This window comes from Elaeis guineensis, chromosome 3, assembly GCF_000442705.2.
Source record: "Elaeis guineensis isolate ETL-2024a chromosome 3, EG11, whole genome shotgun sequence".
NCBI classification, from domain to species: domain Eukaryota; kingdom Viridiplantae; phylum Streptophyta; class Magnoliopsida; order Arecales; family Arecaceae; genus Elaeis; species Elaeis guineensis.
The window spans coordinates 117,837,150-117,858,764 of NC_025995.2; the positions used below are offsets into that span (position 1 = coordinate 117,837,150).

The window sequence follows — 21,615 nt, forward strand, 5'->3', positions numbered from 1 at the left end:
ATCGAGCACCCATTCCCCACCCTCCTCCATGCCATCTTTGACAATCACTCACTGTCACAGCCCCTAATGATTTGCAGGGTTGCTCCCCATCTTCACCGATGTTGTCGACCGTCGAACCCAGTCGAAACGCAAGTGATCACCCGAAAGAGAATCGAAGCATAAATCTCAAAGCACCAATAGAAGTCGCAACGGTCACTATTCAAAACCTTCTTTCTCAGCAATCTTGTGCTATCCCTTATATTTCACCAATTTCTAATTACACGCTCTCCATCGTGCACATGCTCCGAAATTTGCCTTTGTTCACTTGCACCTGGTGCATGCAAACACTTGGCGCTGTTGGTCTAATTATTGGTTGGATCAGATCCAACAGACCATACCAAATCCCATGGTAGATAACATGCCACATTACTATTTCATAAATTCCGGATTGCGTGTTATCTGCCATGCATATGCACCGAGATGTGCCCTCATCCACTTGAACATGTAATAATTTCTCCTTCTCCTAATACACCAGCATATGAACGAACGCTTGTAACTAGCGGGGTGCATCACCTAGACATGGTGGAAGATATAATTTCTCATCTCGAAGGTTCGCATCGTGATTCGAGTTGGTTGCATTAGTTTCAAAGCTTTATGGTACATGTTATGCGTGGGCTAGGCTAAATAATGCAAGCAATAACTAGAATTTGGGATTGGAGTGCTCAATTAGGATTTTGGTTCATGTTCATTTGACTATCGTTGTTGCTTGTTCCTTGAGCATTGCTTGTACCCAAATTCTTTCTCCAATTAAAAGAAATACAAACAAGTTGATATCTTTGATGCATGTTTAAGAAAACAAAATAGTCAAAATATCAAAATGAATGTATGAATCATTAAATACATAAATCAAAAATCAAAAGTCAAAATAAAAATAAAATTAAAAAAAAATGCATGATAGAATAGGAAAATACGGGTTTGGAATAATGACGGACATCGGATAAGTAGCATAGAAAGGGAAGATTATAAAGCAAAATAATATCTAATTGATATGATAATCAAAAATAATAAAATTGATATTTTTATAAAGAATTTGATATTTTGAAATGTCAAAAAAGAATATAGAAATGCGACTACAAACTAAATAGAATTAAAAAAAATGTAACATAGTAAAAAAAGAATAAAAATACATATAAAAGAGGACAAAAAATAATCAAAAAGGAAATATTTTAAATGATTTGCTAATGAGATAAAAGAAAGTATATAAGTAAAGATAAAAGAAAAAATAAATTTAAAATAAAATAAAAATTTACATAAGATAATAAAATTTGGATCATAAAGGAAAATCTCTAATAAGGAAAACAAAATAAATAAAAATTGAATATTTAAAAAAAATAAATGTACGAGCAATAATAAAATACAATATATAGGGATTCGTAAAAGAAGGATTGAGATATCAAGTAAAGAGTTTCAGGCTTGAGTGAGCCGAGCTAGGTGGCTTGCTCGGCCTACTCAAGCTCAAAACTCTTCGAGCAGGCTCCATCCACTTAGCTCGGCCTACTCAAGCTCGAAACTCTTTGGGTAGGCTCCAATCGAAGGTTTTAGACTCAGAGAATTAGGTTGGACTTATTGAATTAGCAAAGCTCAAGCTTTGATAATAATGTGCGGTCCAAATCTTTTTTTTAATATTCTTATATTATCTATCTATATTTGATATATTTGTGGACTTATTCGATCATTATTTGTGATGTGTAAATTTTATAGAATAATAGATATGCGGCAAGTCACAACCAATATATCCTACTTGAAGCCTGAAGGTTGAAGCCCTAATTAAAATGTTTATCCAAGGTGAACCAATCATCTTAAGACCCTTTTCAAGGGAGATCGATCATCCTCGTTCCTTACAAAATGTCCACCAATACATCATAATTTCTCCTTCCATTCATTGTTATACACATTGACATACATAGTGTATAGAAATAACTATCCTTTACCAACTATATATAAAAATCACTAAAACCACGTAAACAATTGGTAGCATTGATCCTAAATTACTATAATTATTTTTAAAATAAAAATGCATGGGGGATGTGGGAGAGAAAAAGAGACAATAGAAAAAGAAATTTGTTTGGAGGACAAGGTGATTGAGAAGGGGCGGCAGAGAGGGAGAGAATGTAGGAGATGTAAAAAAGGAGAGGGATATAAAAGAGAGGAAGTTGAGATGAGAGAGAGAGAGAGCTCAATTTATCTGAAATTAGTTATTTTATTGATTTCTTTTTATCTTGGTTAGATAAAGTTTATTTTTTGAGATTCAACTATTTTTAAATAAGTCTTATTTTTTAGAATTCAACTATTTTTAAATAAGTTTAATCTAATCGACAAATGAAAAAAAGCACCTGCATGTGATAGAAGTGCAAAAATAAAGAGAACTATTTTTAACTCATTAATCATATTATTTTCATAGTGGTTGTTTGAGGGAGTCAGAAAGGAGCATGCTTCTTTTTTAACATTAGAGAATTGTAGGCCAGACTAATGACTCAAAAGCAATATGCTTGACAATTTATTTTTTCTAGACTAATTAAATTTTGGTTATAATTATAATTTTTATATTTTGCTAGAAAAAAAAACTCATGATTAAAGTATTATTCAAAATAAAGTTATTTAATGCTATGATAACTTGTATCAAAATGGGATATTTTAGTTTAATATAACCAGCAATTATCAAGTTTCTATCCAATTCTTGCACCATCAAATAAAAAAAAGAAAAAAAATGTGAATTGTTGAATATTGTATCGAAATCAGACAAACATATCATTAGTTGTTTGTTGGAGCGAGCATGACTTGATAGCTATCATATACTTTTAATTGGATATCTTGCAAGAGAAAATGAAGATGCAAATATAATAAACAACCCTCAAGTCCATTATATTTCTCTCATATTCAAATTATGTCTCACAAATATACACATAAACATCATGCAAATAAAAGAAATGGATGCCCGACTATTATACCTTGAGAAATCAATTGTGCGAATATTGATTGAACTAATCTCCAGCAAGAGAATAAAGAAAATATGAACAACCACATAAGTTCATATTCATAAATATCTTACCAAAATGAATATTTAAGGATAAAGCTCTATTTTTGAATAGTTTCAATTTTTTTAACGTACATCAGCAAAAATTCTTATCCAACACGTGTAGCATGACCCATGCATCTTTTTTTTTTTTTTTCCTTCTATTTTTTATTTTCAATAAAATTTTAATTTTTTTTAATATTCATTTATAGAGCATTTATAAAGTACAGTACTGTTGTTGAGAGTAACAAACTTGAAGGCGGTGAAGGGATCAATTCATCTTCATTGAAATCAAATAATTATTTTTACCAAAAAATCAAACAATTATTTACACAGTAAATCATAGCGGTGTATGAAAACAAATATCATGAGATATATTTAACAAAAGGACAGTCCAAGACTTCACATGTGATAATACCATCTTCTACCAAAAAAAACATAATAATAATACCATCAAATGCTTTGCAAAAGTCAACGCATGTCACGAGTTCCCTCCATCTTGTAAAGAAAAATGTACACCGCCCTCAACATGCAATAAATGCATGCACCCACCGGCTAGCGGTCCTCCAACGTTGGAAGGAAAGCTTTAAACCAAAAAGCCATGCCACACTTTCGTCAAACAAGCCAGCGGAAACGTTTCTACCAAAAAAAAATCTCTACGTATCTTGTCGTTTTCGAAGATTAAGCAAAGTGGTTGGTGAACCCGTGGCTTCATCGGAGTCTAGACTATACAATTCATCAGACACCCACTCCTCCAACGGCTACCCACATTGCTAATTCCGCACGACCCAAGCACGACGGCTAAAAAACACGTTTTGGTAACCTAAAACATAGCAACCACTAATAAATAACCATAAAGGGCTTGCACCCGCCATTATATAGGCGCCTGAGACGAAGGGCAATCGCAGAAAATTTCGGGTCGGAGGAGGTCATATGGTTACTCTGCGTTTGAACACTCGGCAGATCTCTCCGTTTTCTTCCACTGCCCGCGACGGCGACTCGGAAACTAAAACAACGACGTTACGCCAAGACCCGCTCACCTGATACTTCGCTGATTCCCTCCCTTCCCCCTAACTTCCTCCCCTCTCTTCCAAGATCGATGGATCCGACCAGAGATAATGATCTTGCGAGCTGATCGATTTCTTGGATCTTATTGCAATTGTTCGGGATCAAGAACCGTCCTGGATTGGTTCTTGAGTCCGTCCTTTTTCTTCAATTGATTCCACCGGAATCCAATCCAAGAAGGGATGATCTGAGACCAAGAACCGAGGAGGAGGAAGAAGAGATGGGAGAGGGCGACGTGGAGGCGGAGAAGGGAGAAGAAGCAGCGGAGAGGAAGCCGGACGAGGCCGCGGACGAGAAGCCCAAGTCTCCGATCCATAAGGATCCATCGTTCTCCAATTGGCGCGATGAGGACGGGATCGAGCGGTTGAGCCGCTCGCCTGAGGGATCTCTTGGCAGCAGCAGCTCGGCGGAAGGATCCGAAAATTTTGAGCTGCCGTTGCTTCAAGAAGAGGGAACGCCGAGAGGGACACCGGAGCCGGAGAGGCAGAGATCGAGCTACTTCCGCCAGAGGAGCCAGGGGAATGTGAATGGGAAGAAGTTCGCTTCTTTTGACGTGGAGAACGGATTGCACACCAGCGAATCGATGACAAAGCTGGAATTATTGGAACAGTCCGCCCAGAGCTCCATTACTGCTGTTATGGTGCTCAAGACGTTGTTTTATATCCTGATTTGGTATACTTTCAGCACTTGTTTGACATTGTGAGTGCCTATTTCTTTCTAGTTGTCTTGGTTCTATCTCTATTACGTTCTTTTGCTTTCATGGATGATTTTTCTTTCTTTCTTTCTTTCTTGATCTAGATATAACAAGAATCTTTTAGGGGATAAATTAGGAAAATTTCCAGCTCCGTTGTTGATGAATACCTTCCACTTCACGTTACAAGCTGTTTTGTCCAAGATTATAATGTACTTCCAGTCTCGTGGTTCTGATAGCAATTTACCAATGACATGGAGGGATTACTTCATCAAAGGTAATGAGTGGTCTTGCTAACTGTTTACATCTTTATTGGACTGGAAAAAACATGGATACAATGCGTAGCCATTAGGAATTTGAATTCTATATTTAGATTTCAATAATACCTGATAATAAATAATAATGTCTGGAAGGTTAACTTGAGTTTGACGAAAGTATAACATCTCACTAAGTATTCCCGTGCTTATCGAATTGCATACAACAAATAAATGCTTTAGCTTCATTAGCATTCAAGAACACTAACAAACCAACTTTAAGTGCTCTAATTGCATACAACAAATAAATGCTTAAGCATCATTAGCATTCAAGGACACCACCAACCCAACTTTAAGTGCTCTGGACTGTTTACTGAAAAATGAAAATGACCAGTAGATGAGGGTCAGGTCTCCTTGTTATAATCCCTTGTTAGAGTCTGGAAAATCCTTGCGAAGAACCATTTCATAAGATAGAGTATTTAGCTTAAACATATAGTTTGTTGTTCACTTAATCTTCTTATATATAATACTATATTCTCTTGGGTATCAAAGATGGTTCCAAAGCACAAGTAACATTAAACTGAAAAAAAGATCTTAGAGTATGTTTGGTTTGCGATTGGAATCAGAATGAATTGAAATAGGAATCGGAATGGCCACATTCCCGGACATCTTCGATTCATGATTAGAATCAGAATTGAAATCGGAATGGGACTTGAATACTAGGGGAGAGTTGGGATTGGATTTTGGGGGATTGGGGCATTTCTATTCTCCCTTGAATCAGAATGGGTATGGGATTACCCTTAACTAAATGGTTAGAATTGGAGTTATTCATTCCCATTTTCATTCCAGAGCCTAACTCCTCCCAACCAAATATGCACTTAGTAGTTAGTAGAGTATGAAAGAGTGGAATTATGGAATCATAATTTTGAACCTTGAGTTTGATGATGGACCATACAAATGTAAAGAATTTAGATTTTGAAATTGAGGATGCTAATTTATGCCATAATAGAAGTGAAAACACCATAAGATGTAACTAAACATGTTTTTGCGATGAAAATTTCCATTTATGGGGGGAATTGATAACAGTAGATACTGGAGTTAGACAAGGATGGAGATTGAGCAAAGAAGAAATACTTGAATATAAGGGGGTTCATGGTTGTAGAAAATGAATACCATAAGAAGTATTTGAACAAGGAGCATTATGGACTTCGATGTTGTTTTGTTTTGTTTCACATTCTTTGTCGTGCTTCTGTTCATCTTTCTTCATGTTCTAAGCACTTTTGGATCAGATCTCCAATACTTTGAGAATAGAAAGGTAGCATAAGAAGCAAAAAGGAGGACTTACATTGCCTATGTACCTATGGAGAGTCTTTGCATATATGTATGGCAATACCCAGAAATATACCCTGCTAATGACATGATGCATAATCCGAAGGTGTGATTACAGACATAAGGATACATAAAGTTAGTCTTTCATACAAATACTGGTATGGTTAATCATATGGGGCATGCTGATGCATCATCAATTTTTCATGTTTTTTGTCGCATCATCAGTCCATTCTCCATCATCTTACCTCTTGACACAAATCTGCGTGGTTCTACTCGTAAGCGCTTTCTTGGATCTTCAATGCATGTGAACCATCTTGGCTGGCTTCTTATTAGTTAAATCTGTTCGATGCAGTCATTTGTAACCCAGTTCCTTTTTCATCATGTGTCTATGTTGCAAGTCTTTCTTGTGGCATGTGGGTGTTATATGCATGGACAGCTGTAGAGTAGTGAGAATGTCAACTGGTTGGTGTACCCGAGAATCTTCCTCCTAGTCTGTGTTCCATTGCTTTCTTCTTCCCTTTTTTTTTGCCGTGTTAGAAGCATGGAACTTACAAGGCTTCTAAATGACATGTTCTTTTATTTTCTTTCTTTCCTTTTCTTTTGTTTTTTTCTTGGGATGTTGCTCCAGTCTCCAATATGCTTCACATGTCTAAGTGATAAGCTATTCTGCTTACTTATCATGTGGGAATTCTCTATGTATGTTGTTAAACACTATAGAAGTTTGGGCAGTGACTGCAAAAAAAAAAAGACAAGAAGAAAGAAAGAAAAAAAGAAAAAAAAAACTTTAACAGGTTGTCACTTGCCATATCTATTAATTGTGGCATGTGTTGTAGACATAAATTCCTTTATGTCAATTTCTCATCGGTCAGCTTAAGTTTGATGGCCCAAGGATTTTGCACTGACAAATAATTTTTCTAACAATCTTTTCCATTTTGGCCTTGTAGATCTAAGCAGGCACATTTTGTTCAGAACTTTCTAATTCTCATGTTACAGTTGGACTTCACTTTTTGCAGTTGTGCCAACAGCTATTGGGACTGCACTGGATATAAACCTGAGCAATGCTTCTCTTGTTTTCATATCTGTTACATTTGCTACGATGGTCTGTTTCTTGCTCATTCATAAAAGAAGTTACCTTTTCTTTTTTTTAAAAAAAAAAAAAAAAACCTCAGCTGTGTTACTAACAAGGTTTATTTATTTTCAACTTCTTATTGATGTTGTGCCTTTGACCATCTTATGCAGTGCAAATCTGGCTCTCCAATTTTCCTTCTTCTATTTGCTTTTGCATTTAGGTGAGTTTTGGTGTACTTGGTTCATCTTAGTTATAATTGACCTACATTTCTAGATAGAGTAATTGCAATAAAATTCCTTTATTTTCTATTATCGTAAGTACATGGCTTCATTAAATCATCTTAAGACTTTGGCACTGATTTTCTTGTCTTCTTGAACACTTAAAGCTTGATCAGAGGGCACCTATATTTAATTTTTGTAGTTCAACAGTGCCATTTATCCCCTTCCGTTGTTCAGAGTTTGATCTAATTTGGCAATGGAGTTTAGGCTATTTTATTTATCAGCCAAGATGAATTTGAATAATCCTGTAGATTTTAATTGCTGGGCCTTAAGCTGAAATGGTAACAGCTGTTCTCTCACTACGTGGAATGTAGCTTCTTCTATCCACTGCAAGTTAAAGTAAAAATTTTCACTGGTTAAGTTGGTATCTAAGAATGTAAATATCTTTATCCAAACAAACAACTCATTCTAAGTTTGATTTTATTGCACTTGATTGCGAATAGGATTAATGTTGCTATAATAGGAAATTTGCATGACTGAAATGCATTCTAGAATCTAGATTAAAGGCATGCCGCATGTTAGAACCTAGTGGAAGTGTTGTAGTTGTCAACTTGGAATGGCTAAGATGATTGAGGGGAAACTGTAGAAGTGATCAAGAAAAGTGCAGAGATTTGTAGTCAATTTTTTGGTACAGACCCAAGTTGTCTTTGACCTCATATTGGCAAAGGCTTAGGCAAAGGAGTTTGATTGTTGGAGGGTGCATAAGTCCTAGTAAGGGAAAGGACATTGAGAAACTTTTTTGTGATAAAAGTAGAGAAAGATGTTTGGACTTTAGAAAAACTTTTGTTTGGCATATGTGCAATGATGATAAACAAAGGCAAGGGTATCACCGAATAGGGGAGGATCCCATTCTATGAGAGATTTTGATATGCTCTAGTCCCATATTAACCTTCATTCATTTAAGCTACAATGGAGCTTGATATTTCACTATGGGTGGATAGGCTGAAAGTTGAAGTCCCTTTCCATTAATGGTGTTCGGTTATACTTAAATAGGAGGAAAAATGAGGGAAAAATTTGAACCTAAAAAAAAAAAAACTCTTTTAAGTGATGAATCTCTTGAAAATATTTGATTATCAAGGATACATGGTGAAAAGGATGATACACCCAGCAAATGCTTCATTAAGCTTTGCTTGTTAAGATGTCTTAACTAGTGAGCCTTCCATCTACATGGGAAGAGGTTATGGATCAGAGCTTGAACTTTTAAAGTTGATTTGTCTTGGTTGCAACTTTCCTGAATTGTTTTACACATGGTCCCAAAATTTAACCCAATGCTGGGTATAAGATGTCCATGCGATGAGACCTAGAAGGCCAGTTGGTGGGTAGTAAAGAACAACCTTGTTGTTTGGAAAATTTTAGCTCGTATAAGTGGGGAGCAACCTTGCCAGATTCCTATAAGAAACATTCTAGATGAGGAGGAAAGAAACAAGGTTTTGTAGAAGAAATTTGATATCCATTTTTGCAAAGCAAATTGCGAGCCTGATATCAAATGAAGCACAAAAGGACTTTCTATACTCATATAGGAAAAAGAATAAATATGTTTGTTTGCATTGCTTGAGTTAATTTCCAAATGTATTGAGCAAATTTAGGTACAAAAAGACATGCATACATTTTGGAGGTCCACATGTGTTTAGAGTGATTATAGTCAAGAGACAACTCTATGAAAAGGTAAAAAATTATGCTACCCATGCACCTATTGTTTGTTGTGTAATGTTCAGGACTTCAGTTTGGCTTTAAATTGTATTAACGAATAAGAATAAAAACTTTTATTGGTTTTTGGGTGGAAGCAGGATAACTATAGGAAGGGTGAAATGTATATGAATTATATCATGGTGCTTTTCTGCTTATATTTGCCATTGTGGAGTATGTTGCATAAGCTAAATGATAAGCAGGTAAAGTGAATGATAGTACAGTTCGAGCATCATGTTATCCCAGTCATCATGATTATTATCATTCAGTGCCAATGCTGTATGCTTCGGTACTGGATTATTGGGAGATAACAATACACTGAAGTTCCAATGTGTTCTCTTAGCCACGGGCGTCCAATGACAAGTACGAGAGTGCTAAACCTACAAGAACACGTAGGTTTCTCTTATTTATATGTGGTGTACACTGCACCCTCTACATCCCTTTGTAGTCCTGCTTGTGTGACACATGGAACCCAGAAACCCACGCAAAGTTAATGTGGGTCTTGTTCATGGCATGTATGGGTGATAAAAACCAACTGGCCTGTGTACACCTCATGAACAGAGTTGGCCATAAGTGCCAGAGGGGTGAGCATACAAAAATAAATGGTAGTCAATTTACAGATCTTGATCATTGTTTTCCCTTCTCTCTGTTATTCAGGTGATGTAAATTTTGTTATATTATTGATTTGATTCTTCTAAGTTCCTCAATTTTTTTACAAGCGTGGCTGTGTGGGAGTATTTTCTGGATTTTTTATGCCTGCAAGAACAAGTTTCTTGAGGAGTATATTCATGCACTCCTTGCTTTTTAGGCGTGCGACTGCAAGCAAGAGACTGCTTTAGTGGACACTGGTTCTATATAGTTTTGTTTTCATCCACTCTTTGTTTGCGAATTATTCCTTGTAAAGTGGAGTTTTGGTATGACTATATGGAGGCTTATTTCAAACTGCATAGAAGGGAATTTTGTGGAGGCTAAGTGCCACTCCCCTATTTGAAAGCTCAGCAAATTTTCACTCTTTTTACATCCTAGATGGCTTGCTGGCTTCAGCAATGACAGTAACAATGTTCACAGGCTGTAGTTAGTAAAAAGGTCCTTGATCTCAAACGGGTGACTGGCAACAACTTTGATCGATCTGCTATCCCTATAAATTGAGTCATTTATTGATTAAGCATTGGCCAAGACAGAAAGCAAGTAAAAAAATCACCATGTATAGCATCCTTAGTTCTGTCCTTCTTCTTCCACTATATTCTGTACTATTGTTCTTGAGATATGTAACCATTGGGCTCTTTTTGTCTTCATAACTTTGAACATATACAATGTTCTTCACCCCTGCAGTTAATGCCCTTTGTTCAATATATTTTAATGTTTCTGTGTATTTATTATATTATGGTGAATCAACATAATTGTTTTTTCTACTCATACATAAAATGATAAACACTTAGCGGATACCTAACCTGATAACATGTCTTTAGATGCAAGGTTCATGGTATCATTCATATTTTCTTTCTTTTATTCTTCCTTGTTCTGTTTTAAGTACTCATGTTTGATGTCACTCTTAATAATTTCTTTTCAAAGGTTGGAAAATCCCAGTATCAAGCTTCTAGGCATTATATTCATCATTTCCTTTGGAGTTCTATTAACAGGTATATTTATTAATTGCAACCAAGTGCTGCAGTTTGTGATGTGTCTATCAAGAATAACTTGTATAGATCTTATTTCTAACATAGAGGGATGAGAAGAATTGACATATTTGAAGGTAGTTAAAATCATAAATGTTGTCAATACTGAGGATTCAGATGCTGATGAATTCATGTTTTTTTTTTTTCCTTTTCCTATATTTTCGTATGATGCAAACAATGAAAGCCATATGTTGAATCTTTATTTACATATATGATCACTTAGTCATTGGTCATCTTGCTGACATTCTCCATTGGTTTTGCAATTGAGATCTCATTATTTATGTCATGAAGTTTATATGGACAAAGAAATATAATGCAAATAAGGTGTCTAACTAGGGGCGCAGCTGGTTTATATACACCCACCTGCCTATAAGCTTCCAGGCAGTCTTGTTTGTAGCTTTAAAGCATGACAAGAGAGCATGTTTAAGAAGCTTTCTTAAAAAAATTGATATTGATCAAAAGGTTAATATGGTAGAATGACTGAAGAATCCATGCAAACTGTCTGAATTTGGGTGTTGGCAACTATCCATGACTGGAATTTATGAAGTTACAAACATGTGACCATTGTTAGATGTTTCATATTTGTTGGCAAGAATGCCTACGAAAGATGCTGTAATTGTTTCAAACAAGGTTTTGAATTTGGGTGCTGGTTGCTGTGCCACTCGCCAGTCACTATGGTCTGTGGCTCTGTGCAGTGCAATGCCTGCCATGCTGGTCTGATCCATGTCCGCTGGTGTCTTGAAACAGAAAAAGGGGAATCCTTTTTAATTAAAAATATTTATAAGAAAAGGGTAAAATAAGTGTTATGCTGAGCCATGCCATGTTCCAATACAAGCCTGGTGTGTATGTGCCTGACAGGCACCAGACTAACATGGCCGACACTTGAAAGTCGAAACCATTGTTTCAAGACCTCCTTCATGCTCACCAACATCCTAGTGCTTCCATCCTGATTTAATAAATAATGTTATATCGCTATTGTATTTTTAGGCAACTAGGCAAACATAAAAAACACAGTCTCCATGATGAGATCCTGTTGGTGGGCCTACCATATAGCCAAATTCTGCATTAAATATCAAAGCTCCCACCTGAACCTAACAGCTACTTAACATCTAGCATCCCATCACGTCTCCTCATGGAGCTCAATCCTGTTACTTTGTCATGTGTCAATTTCTGGTCAACAAGGGCTTTTCTAAATCCCACATCAGCAAGAGTGGTCCATATAGCGGAAGAATTCTCTCTGTCCCAGTTAAAAAGCTTACCAAGAAATTGATTTGACCTATGAAGTGATATCAAACAATTCTTATCTTTTTTCCCACAAAGATGGATAGAAAAGTTCTCAAATCTCAAGTCAGAATCCAAGTCATTGTTAAGGCTACCTTTTCAAACATTGAAAATTTTACCAATATCCAAAGATGAGGGGAAAAAGGACTCCAATTCCAGTTGCATCCCATGTGCTTTAAGATAAAAACCACAATACAAGAAGCTTGCCACATTAATGTTGCTATGTGTCAATGCTCAATTTTCTCCCCTTTCTTTCAAAGGTCTCAACTTGGCCTTTCACCTCTTCTTTACTTATATTTCCATAAGGAATTTTAAGATTGTTTTAATGTCAGGAATTTTGCCTCTATATTATATTTACCACCACATACCTAAACATATATTGTTGAAAGAAAATAAATCATCCAAATCCTCGATCTGTAGGCATGAAAATTGGGTAATTTTGGATTTTTTTTTCTTTGAACTCATTTTGTTGTCAGGAAAGCTGATGAACTTGGCAAATAAAAGAACCTTTTGTCTGAGAATCTACATCAGTACATCATCCTGGACTAAGACTTCTTAGAAAAGTTGAGATTATAAATAACATTCAGGAAATTGTTGCATAGAGATTTGCAAAGAGCTTTTTTTCCTTCTACCCCATCTTACAAGTGTTTGCCCATACAAACAGGGTTTGGCTTTATATATGTATTAATGCATGAAAATTTAAAATCGAAGGACTTGTTATGATGTATGACATCTAGAGTTTGAACCCTTTATGACTGGTCTCATCTTGATACCGACCTTCTAAAAATTGGTGTGGAATACCCATCAAAGGCAATTTTGTTGAAAAGATGCTTGTTAGCTAATGTAGAAGATTAGTCAGTAGAAATAGAAACATACCATACTTGTAATGCTATTTGATCTCATGCAACTATCTGAAACCTTTCAGGACTTATTTTCTTTGATAATAATATAGATGAAGGTGTGAGAAGTGATATCAAGATTTTCTTTTGTTTCAAGACAAATTATACGCTATAGAGCCCTGAAATGAAACATAATCTAACCAAACACTAAAAAAAAAAAAAATCAAATAATGTTGAATATAATGTCTATAGCAGAAGCTTAATTGTTTATACTATTCTGAGCTGTCTGACAAGTTTTGACCATGTGGATGATAAGTAACGTTCTGAAACTAGAGATGGAATGCTAATCTGATTTCCAAGATCATCATAGAGTTCAAAAAAAAAAAAAGGTTCGGAAACATCAAAATATGTGAAATTTTGAATGATTGTTTTCTTGTAATTCAAGCATATTCTTATCAATACTAATCCATCTACAAGATGTTCAGCATCTGAGTTATCTAGCTATTGTCTTTAATAAAATTCTTTGATAACTGTAGCTTTGCTCATTTTATGCAGTGCAGAACATCTGTAACTTGAATTTATGTCATGCTTTGTCTCTTTTTCCTTGCTTCAATTCTAGTAACTTTGCTATCTGAAATTGTCAGTTGCTGATTCTATTTCACTACACAACTGCAGGTAAATGATGTGATGTCAAGCTTAAAATCTCTAATAGCAGCTGCTCTTGTACAATATTGTAGACTAACACAAATTCTGTCAGTTGCTAAGGAAACGGAATTTGAATTTTGGGGATTTGTTTTTGTTATGCTTGCTGCTGTTATGTCGGGTTTTCGCTGGTGCATGACTCAACTTCTTTTGCAGGTATGGCTGTTAATTCCCTGGCTATTAATTCCTGTTTTCAGCTTGCAATCAAAATAAATTTGCATGTTGCTTTAGTTGTGTAATCTTTGTTTGCTTTTCTCCTCATTTCTAATATCAATGCCTTTTTTCTTTGTATATGACCTTTGAACTTGGTATGAAGAAAGAGGCTTATGGTAAGCAACTTATCCTTCCTCCTCTTAATTTCCTCATACAACTACAATAAAATTATTGGAGTGCTATAAGTTGTGCAGGCACATAGATGTCTGCTTGACTGTCTTGAAGTACTTCCGTAAAATTCCTGTAACATTTGCCTATCAGATAGGGGTGTTTGTAAAATCAAATCATTCATTTGTTGCACTCAAATAAGGGCCAGTGCCATAAAGTAGTTTGTGCATTAAAAATTAAAACTTTGACAGAGCTTTCCTTTTTAATGTATAAGATTCTTAAGATCATATTAATTTATTTTGGTGTCATGCAGGTCTAAAGAATCCAATTACCCTGATGAGTTATGTTACTCCTATGATGGCAGTAGCAACTTTAATCCTCTCCCTTGTAATGGATCCTTGGCATGATTTTCAGACGAATGCCTATTTTGATAGTCCATGGCACATAGTTCGGAGTTGCATATTAATGCTTATTGGAGGATCTTTGGCCTTTTTTATGGTGAGAGTTGCATATTTGCTCCATTGATATATCCATTATCCCAAAAGCTTGATGATATCCAGCATTATTTTCGTTGAGGTTTTCAACAAATTAGCTGCTTATTATCCTGTGGAATTGTCATGCACTTAAACAAAGCAATTGCCATGTTCTTCTAATTGCAGGTTTTAACTGAATATATTCTCATTTCAGCAACTAGTGCGGTAACTGTAACAATAGCTGGCGTTGTAAAGGAAGCCGTCACTATCGTGGTATGAAACAGCAATGCAAATTCTACTTATAATTGGTGAAATAAACTAAGTTGTCTTAGTATGTTTATATAATTGGTGTGATATTTTTTTAGGCTTTGTTTGGTTGCCAAGAAAGTAAAAATGAAAAGCAAATTGGTTAGATAAGAATACCTTTTTCACATTTGGTCCTAAAAAAAAAAAATATAGGGATAAAAAAATAAAGAGAAAATAATAGGCAAAAGTTTTCTCTAACCAGCCTTGTAGTTTTTTTCTTCTCCAAAAGGGAGCTATTTTGTTACAAAATAACAAACAGATAAGTGGCTAAAGATGAATTAACTATCTTACTCATGACTCTCTTAACAATTGTCTGAAATGTTTTTGTTCAGTCAAACATGAGAAAACTCCCCTTTTATTTTTGTTCGGTTATGATTTGCCATCTCGATATCGGACCCCACACTAGTGCCATCTTATTATAGTGTCAGAATGTGGTTGGATATAGTACGAGATAGCATATTGAGTGTCGGTACAATATGAGACAGCATACCGCTACGGTACGGTACATCAGACCATGCTTTCGGTTATTTGCTTTTCTTTTATTTCATTTTTCTGGCAACCAAACAGTCTTAATCTTATTCTATCATCTCTCTCTCTCTCTCTCTCTTATTTACTAATCTAATATATATAGATATGTTGATGCTAGAGATTTCTAGTGGTAGGTAATTTGCTTTGTTTCAGTTTCAATCACCACCATGAGAAGGAAAAGAGCAATAGAAAGATACACAGGGCAATATGTAGGTTCTCCTTCAAGAAATCTTTTGAAATCAATAAAGAGTTCAGGACTACCAGAAAAATTCTTTATGGTAATCCAATGTAGTGGTGGTAATGCGTTAGGGTGGCTCATTCTGGGTTGGGGTCAAGTAAGGACAATAACAACATACAAAACCTTGATTGATATGTGACCTGACCTGACATTAGTTCAAGAACTGTCAACCCATACCCACTTATGGGTCATTTTGCATCATTCATTTGGCAATATTCAATCCCTAATAGACCTAATCTAATCTATCAAATCTGATCATTATAGTTCTTATTGGTTAATTTCCAATATGATTCACATTTCAAACAACTAGCATTAAGAAGAAGACCAACTACTCAAAAACTTGTTACCAAGATCAGGATAACCCATCCTAAATGAAGGTTTAAAATCTCATGGGATAGGACTGTTCCGGTATTTACATGGAACGGGAGTGCCGTCGTCCCATTCCATCTTGACACTGGGGACAGAGGATGTCCTAAGATGTTCTGATTGGGATGCTGGGACGGCCTGTTCCGACATATGAGATTAGGGGTGGCAATCGGGTCGGATCGGTCATAAATGGGTTGGGTTAGAAAATAGTCAACCCAAATCCGATCTATTTATTAAACGGATCAAAAATTCAAACCTAAACCTGACCTGTTTATTAAATAGGTAACCCGACTCGACCTGTTTAATCCATTTATTAAATCGGTCAAATTAGGTTAAACGGGTTAAACAAGTTAGACAGATCGAGTTAAATGGATCAGAAACAGGTTAAACGGATCTTAAATGAGTTAAACAAGTTAAACAGGTCGGATTAAATGGGTCAGAAATAGGTTAAATAGGTTAAACAGGTTAAATGGTTATATGACTCAACACGACCTGAATATTAAACGGGTTAAACAGGTTAAATGGGTCAATTATCTAAAACCCATATCCGATCCAATTATTAAAAAGGTTAAATGGGTCAACCTGTTTATGATCCAAATCCGTTTAGCCTAAACCCAAACTTGTTTATGACGGGTCGAACACGGGTCGGGTTGGCGGGTCGGGTCATATTTTGCCAGCCCTACATAGGATGGTACTCCGTTTCGGTGCCCCGTGAGACGTTCCGCTAGGATGTGCATCCTTGTCCTAAATTATTCCAACCATAACTAAAAAGGCTGAGTAAGGCTTTTGAGTCGGATCAATTAATGCCACCCTTGGTCCATTGTGCCTTTTTGAAGGTAATTAAATTTATATACGTACATAAAAAAGGGTTTCCAAGTGCATAACAATAGTTGATATAGATGTGTGTTGCAGACTATAACTTTCTTCTAGGACCAATCTTTAATAGTATTTGTATATGGTTGAATATGCATTATTTCATTCTCAACCCACATCAAACCATTTGATGTCCGCTAGATCACTTGTATATTTAACTAAAACTAGTGGTTAAGAAGCAAATCATGCAATTAGCCAACTACTACCTAGTTTATCTATGGATAGTTAAATAGTCTTAGAGGTAAGAGTTATATTTTCCCATTTTGCAATTGGAACAGGAGATATGGCTCTAAAAACATGATACTCAAAGTGGAAGAGTTAGGAGCCATATTTAGAAGCCAAATAGGATTTCACTTAAAGCTATTGCCATATTGGTAAGAAAGAGCTCATTAATTTTACATGCAAATTAGAGGTCTAGGGATTTTGAATTGTGGAGAGTTTCACTAATGACAAAGAAAGGACTTCATACTTAGAAGAGGAGGGCAGAAATACAATGCCCATAGAAACATCAGTTTGCTAAGAAAGAGAGGTAAAACATAGTATTAATGAGATGTTGATTTTCTTATTTTAATTAGTGCGTTGCTTCATGATTTGGAATTCTCCTTATAGTCCAATGCTTGCATTTTATGGCTTTACTTCTCTTTATCATTAAGGGAAGTGGATTCAATTTTGCATTTGTCAAAATGTTGAACATCTCTTAAAAATGTGCTTCTCCTTGTCTATTATGAGTTCACTGGAAGGTTCTATTGATGGAAAAGCTAAGTATAGTGAACATCCATATAAACCTTTCCTTGAAAAAGGTAATTACAGAATTCTGTCCCATTTCATTATTCTTGAAAATTACAAAACAGTGTCCAAGATTCTTTCTCAACGATAAAGAGAAGTAACTGATATTTGTTTTCATAAATTTATGGGTGCGTGATAGAGGAAGACAAATTTTTAAAGGGGTACTTATTTTAATGAATATAATGATTGTTGGAGGAATCAAGAGGGAGGACATTGGTGACAACTGACAAGGCATCATTTCTAAGATTAGCATGGAGAAATTGAGAAATCGTCAAGTTAAATTGGCCCTTCCTATATCACATACTTGGATGTACTGAATTCGCTGTGTAGAAGTTTTATGCTACTTATGTCCACCATTTTTCTTATTAATGCTTCCCTAGAGGTTATATCCAGATGATCAGAGGGTCAAGACAAGGAGTGTGCTTTTACTCAATATCTTTCTAAAATTACTGGAAGAGCAAATATATCCTTTTGGTTAATGATTATTCTTTTATTTAATATTGTTCTACAGTTGCTGGAAAAGCAAGCATAAACCTGTTCCATAAGGTGGAAATTTAATGTCTTTTCCTTTGAATTTGTGGATGACATAGTCAACTTGGTATGGATCAGGGATTGAATATTTTTCCTTGTTCTTGTTGTTTTGAGGGGGTCTTAGGTCTCAAACCGATGCTTTGCTGTTTACTTATTTGGGTGAATACCAATGGAAATCTGAAAGCAACTGGTCCTTATGTTCATCCATATTTTTAGGTATCTATACCCCGCCAAATAGATACATGCCGATGCTGCATGATTTGCCTTCATAATGTCGATACACATGGCAGATGTCTAAGATTATATTGACTCATCTTGATTGTGATATGCTATACTGGTAGTGCAGTACTTTGATTCTTGATTCTGTGAAGTATAAAGATTAGTTTACTGTAATGCAAACAAAATCACTAAGAAATGAAATTATAGATGGTAACTAAGAATGCTTGTCTAATCATTATTCATATCAGCAAAAATTATCAGTCAGAATTCAAGCTTTCTAACAGCAGCAATGCGTTTGTGTATACTGATTAGTTATAAAGAAATATTGGATGAAACAAGTGGGTAATTGAAGTAGGTTTGGAAGATTATCAATCTAAATATTTTTGTTATGGATGAAGTTTTGAACCATGCTTCTACATGTATCTGTTAGAATACGCTACGATTTCGTACGTGTAGTTCAAAATTTTTTCTAAACATCTACGCAGTGGAAATAAATAAATTAAAATAATTTTAATTTATTCACGTACTAGATTAGATCTGAAAACCGTAGTAAAGATCTTGATACGAACATGTACCCACGATCTGATATCTGAAACAGAAAAACAAACTGTTAGAAAAATAAAACGAAAATCGAATCTTCATACCTCGGATCTTGCGGATGTCCCGGATTTTAATTTCTGCTGGTATCCACACGGAGCCGCCTGATCGGAGCACTGAGATCATTAGTGTGCTAGCACCTTGCAGATCTCGCTCCTTATCCATAGAACTTGATCTCTTCTTCCAGATCTTGAAGAAGCAGATTGCTGCGCGAACTCTTTTGCATAGATCTGACGGGATCTGAACCAGATCACCATGAAGAGAAGAAGAACCCTTCTTCTCTTCTTCTCTCTCTTTTTCTCTCTTAGATTTGATCTCTATCAGATCTGGGCATGGACGTGGAGAAGGAAGGAAGAGGCGTTGGGGAGGAGAGAAGATGTAAGAAAGAAGCCTCTCGCATCTAATGCACGCCACCTCCCTTCAAGCGTCCTCTTTTAATTTTTTGTCACACCACATCTCAAATCCCACGCACAACTCCTTAACGCCTAAGAGATCTCATCTCTTTTAATCCAAGGCATTCAAAAACAAATCAAAGGATAGATATGCGTTGAGATAAGGGAAGAAAGAAGGAGAGATGTCTCACGCCAATAATTAGCGCACGTCCTCTTTCTCTAATTTTTTTGTCGCACAAAAAAATACTTTCATGCCCTAATCTGAGAGATTTCTATCCTATTTTGAATGAAATTCAAATAGAAAAAACTTTGATGAAAAAGACTTCTCGATAAGGCGGGCCGCCAACTATTGGCGCCCCCTCTCCTTTCACGCGCGTGAAGAAAAAAGGATGAGAAAAACAATGCCCCACTTCTCCTTTTGGCATGATTTTTGGAGAAAGAGTCCCAGGGAACTTGGGCTCTCCGAGTCATGGTTCATCCGGTTCAAATAGAGCCTCAATGGATTCAAATCGAGTCCGAAACGAGCCGAATTCGAAAAGACTGTTAAGCCTGATCCAATCAGGTTTGAAATTCAAATCTAATTTGGATAATTGAACTCAATTAATACTAAATTAAATTAAGTCTAATTAAATTAAATCTGATTTAAATTAATTAAGACTTAATTCATAATTTAATCAGCCCAAAAAAATTACAACACTTGCAATTAAGTCCTTGCGCTAACAATTAACAGCTGCCAAAACTGTAATACTTACAAATTAGCAGTTTTTAAAATTTAAAATATCAATTCAATTGATAATTCAAATATAATCCAAGCCATTGATCAGGTCATGCTTATTTTGTGTTGATCCCTTAGATTTTATTGTCTGGTAGTGAGACATACCGTGATCTCCATCACAGTATCATTGAAACTCTTTTTGATAGGCTGAAACGATTCCAACTCACCTCAACAAAGATCGTTGATCCGAAAACGATCTTAATGATTCTCACGATCTACTAGTGACGTCTAGCAACATGTAGTGGCAATCTAGCAAAAAGAAAAGTGAATCCCTAGGTGCAGTTATCGTGTGATACAGTCCCTCTATCGAGTCCGACTTGATGGAGGTCATGGAAAACTCGTCAAACCCCATCATCAGTCATATGCTAGATTGGCTCGACTCGAGTTCATTTGTGAATCTCGTAGAAATCTTTTTTCAGTATTCATACTTATTCTGGCTAAAGATTTTCTGAACTCAGTCTTACGAATCGCATAGGACTTCTCTTTTTCTATCAAGGTCGATAGATTTCATCTAGGTGTATCCTACTCCAAACAGTGAACCTGAACCTATATAGCCAACATACACAGCAAGGACCCATATGGCTAAGGACCAAAGAAACGTGCAGTCAAACTATGTAGCCTCGCTACGCATAGCCGACACACCGCAGGTCAAAGAATCAGTCACACCACTGCAGCATCGAGAAAATTACTGACGAGTGAGTAGACATCCAAGTGATTTTTCGTGTTGGTCAGCTCAGTGCAAGTTGTTCTCTAACAACCACCTGCACTCTCACCTAGTATCTCTACACCGCAGACTCGAGACTCATCTGTCGTAAAGGAAGATGATCCATGCACCGATCTCAAATTGATTGATCATTGTCCTCTGTGACGATCCTTTGATCGGAAGTATTTAGAAATTAACCACTAATGATGTATGTCTCAAATTCTCAACACCTTAAGAATATACAAAATCATCTTTATTAATTTTTAGGACAAATCATGGACACATAAACATGATTGGTTATTAAGACTGCCTAACAAGTACAAAATATGTCTTAGAAAAAAGTATGTGTCAGCCAAGATTGGCTTCTAAAGTACATCCAACAAACTCCCACTTGCGCTAAAGCTAATCTGCTATATACCTGAGCCCCATCTTCTGAGATAGGCTTCAGTGTTTAGCTAGCTAAGTGAATTGGGCCTACCACTATCATGTGGAGTCTACTCTCTTCATCTCCATGTATTTTTACTTGAGGTAATCGCGTATATCTGTTCTATGTGCATGGATTTCTGATGAGATTTTGGCTCCTTA

The 21,615-nt window shown here is 35.9% G+C and overlaps 1 protein-coding gene across 8 annotated transcripts in view; it reads left to right on the forward strand.

Annotated features, from left to right (window-relative positions):
• The first annotated feature begins 3,943 nt into the window (after nucleotides 1-3,943).
• LOC105040592 (probable sugar phosphate/phosphate translocator At1g06470) overlaps nucleotides 3,944-21,615 on the forward strand; it is a 33,245-nt gene continuing 15,573 nt past the window's right edge. For 3 of the 8 annotated variants that reach the window (XR_012140147.1, XM_073254602.1, XM_073254600.1), the window contains exons 1-9: nucleotides 3,944-4,816; nucleotides 4,916-5,085; nucleotides 7,405-7,490; nucleotides 7,631-7,680; nucleotides 10,997-11,064; nucleotides 13,978-14,078; nucleotides 14,239-14,251; nucleotides 14,557-14,741; nucleotides 14,931-14,989. Coding sequence is in view for 5 of the 8 variants with exons in the window: in XM_073254602.1 (XP_073110703.1) it covers nucleotides 4,338-4,816; nucleotides 4,916-5,085; nucleotides 7,405-7,490; nucleotides 7,631-7,680; nucleotides 10,997-11,064; nucleotides 13,978-14,078; nucleotides 14,239-14,251; nucleotides 14,557-14,741; nucleotides 14,931-14,945 (1,167 nt within the window). In the remaining 3 variants the exon portion in view is untranslated. Of the gene's footprint in view, nucleotides 4,817-4,915; nucleotides 5,086-7,404; nucleotides 7,491-7,630; nucleotides 7,681-10,996; nucleotides 11,065-13,977; nucleotides 14,079-14,238; nucleotides 14,252-14,556; nucleotides 14,742-14,902; nucleotides 14,990-21,615 lie in introns of all 8 variants that reach the window. The other 5 variants (XR_831187.4, XR_831188.4, XM_010917182.4 and 2 more) reach the window with 2 other exon arrangements.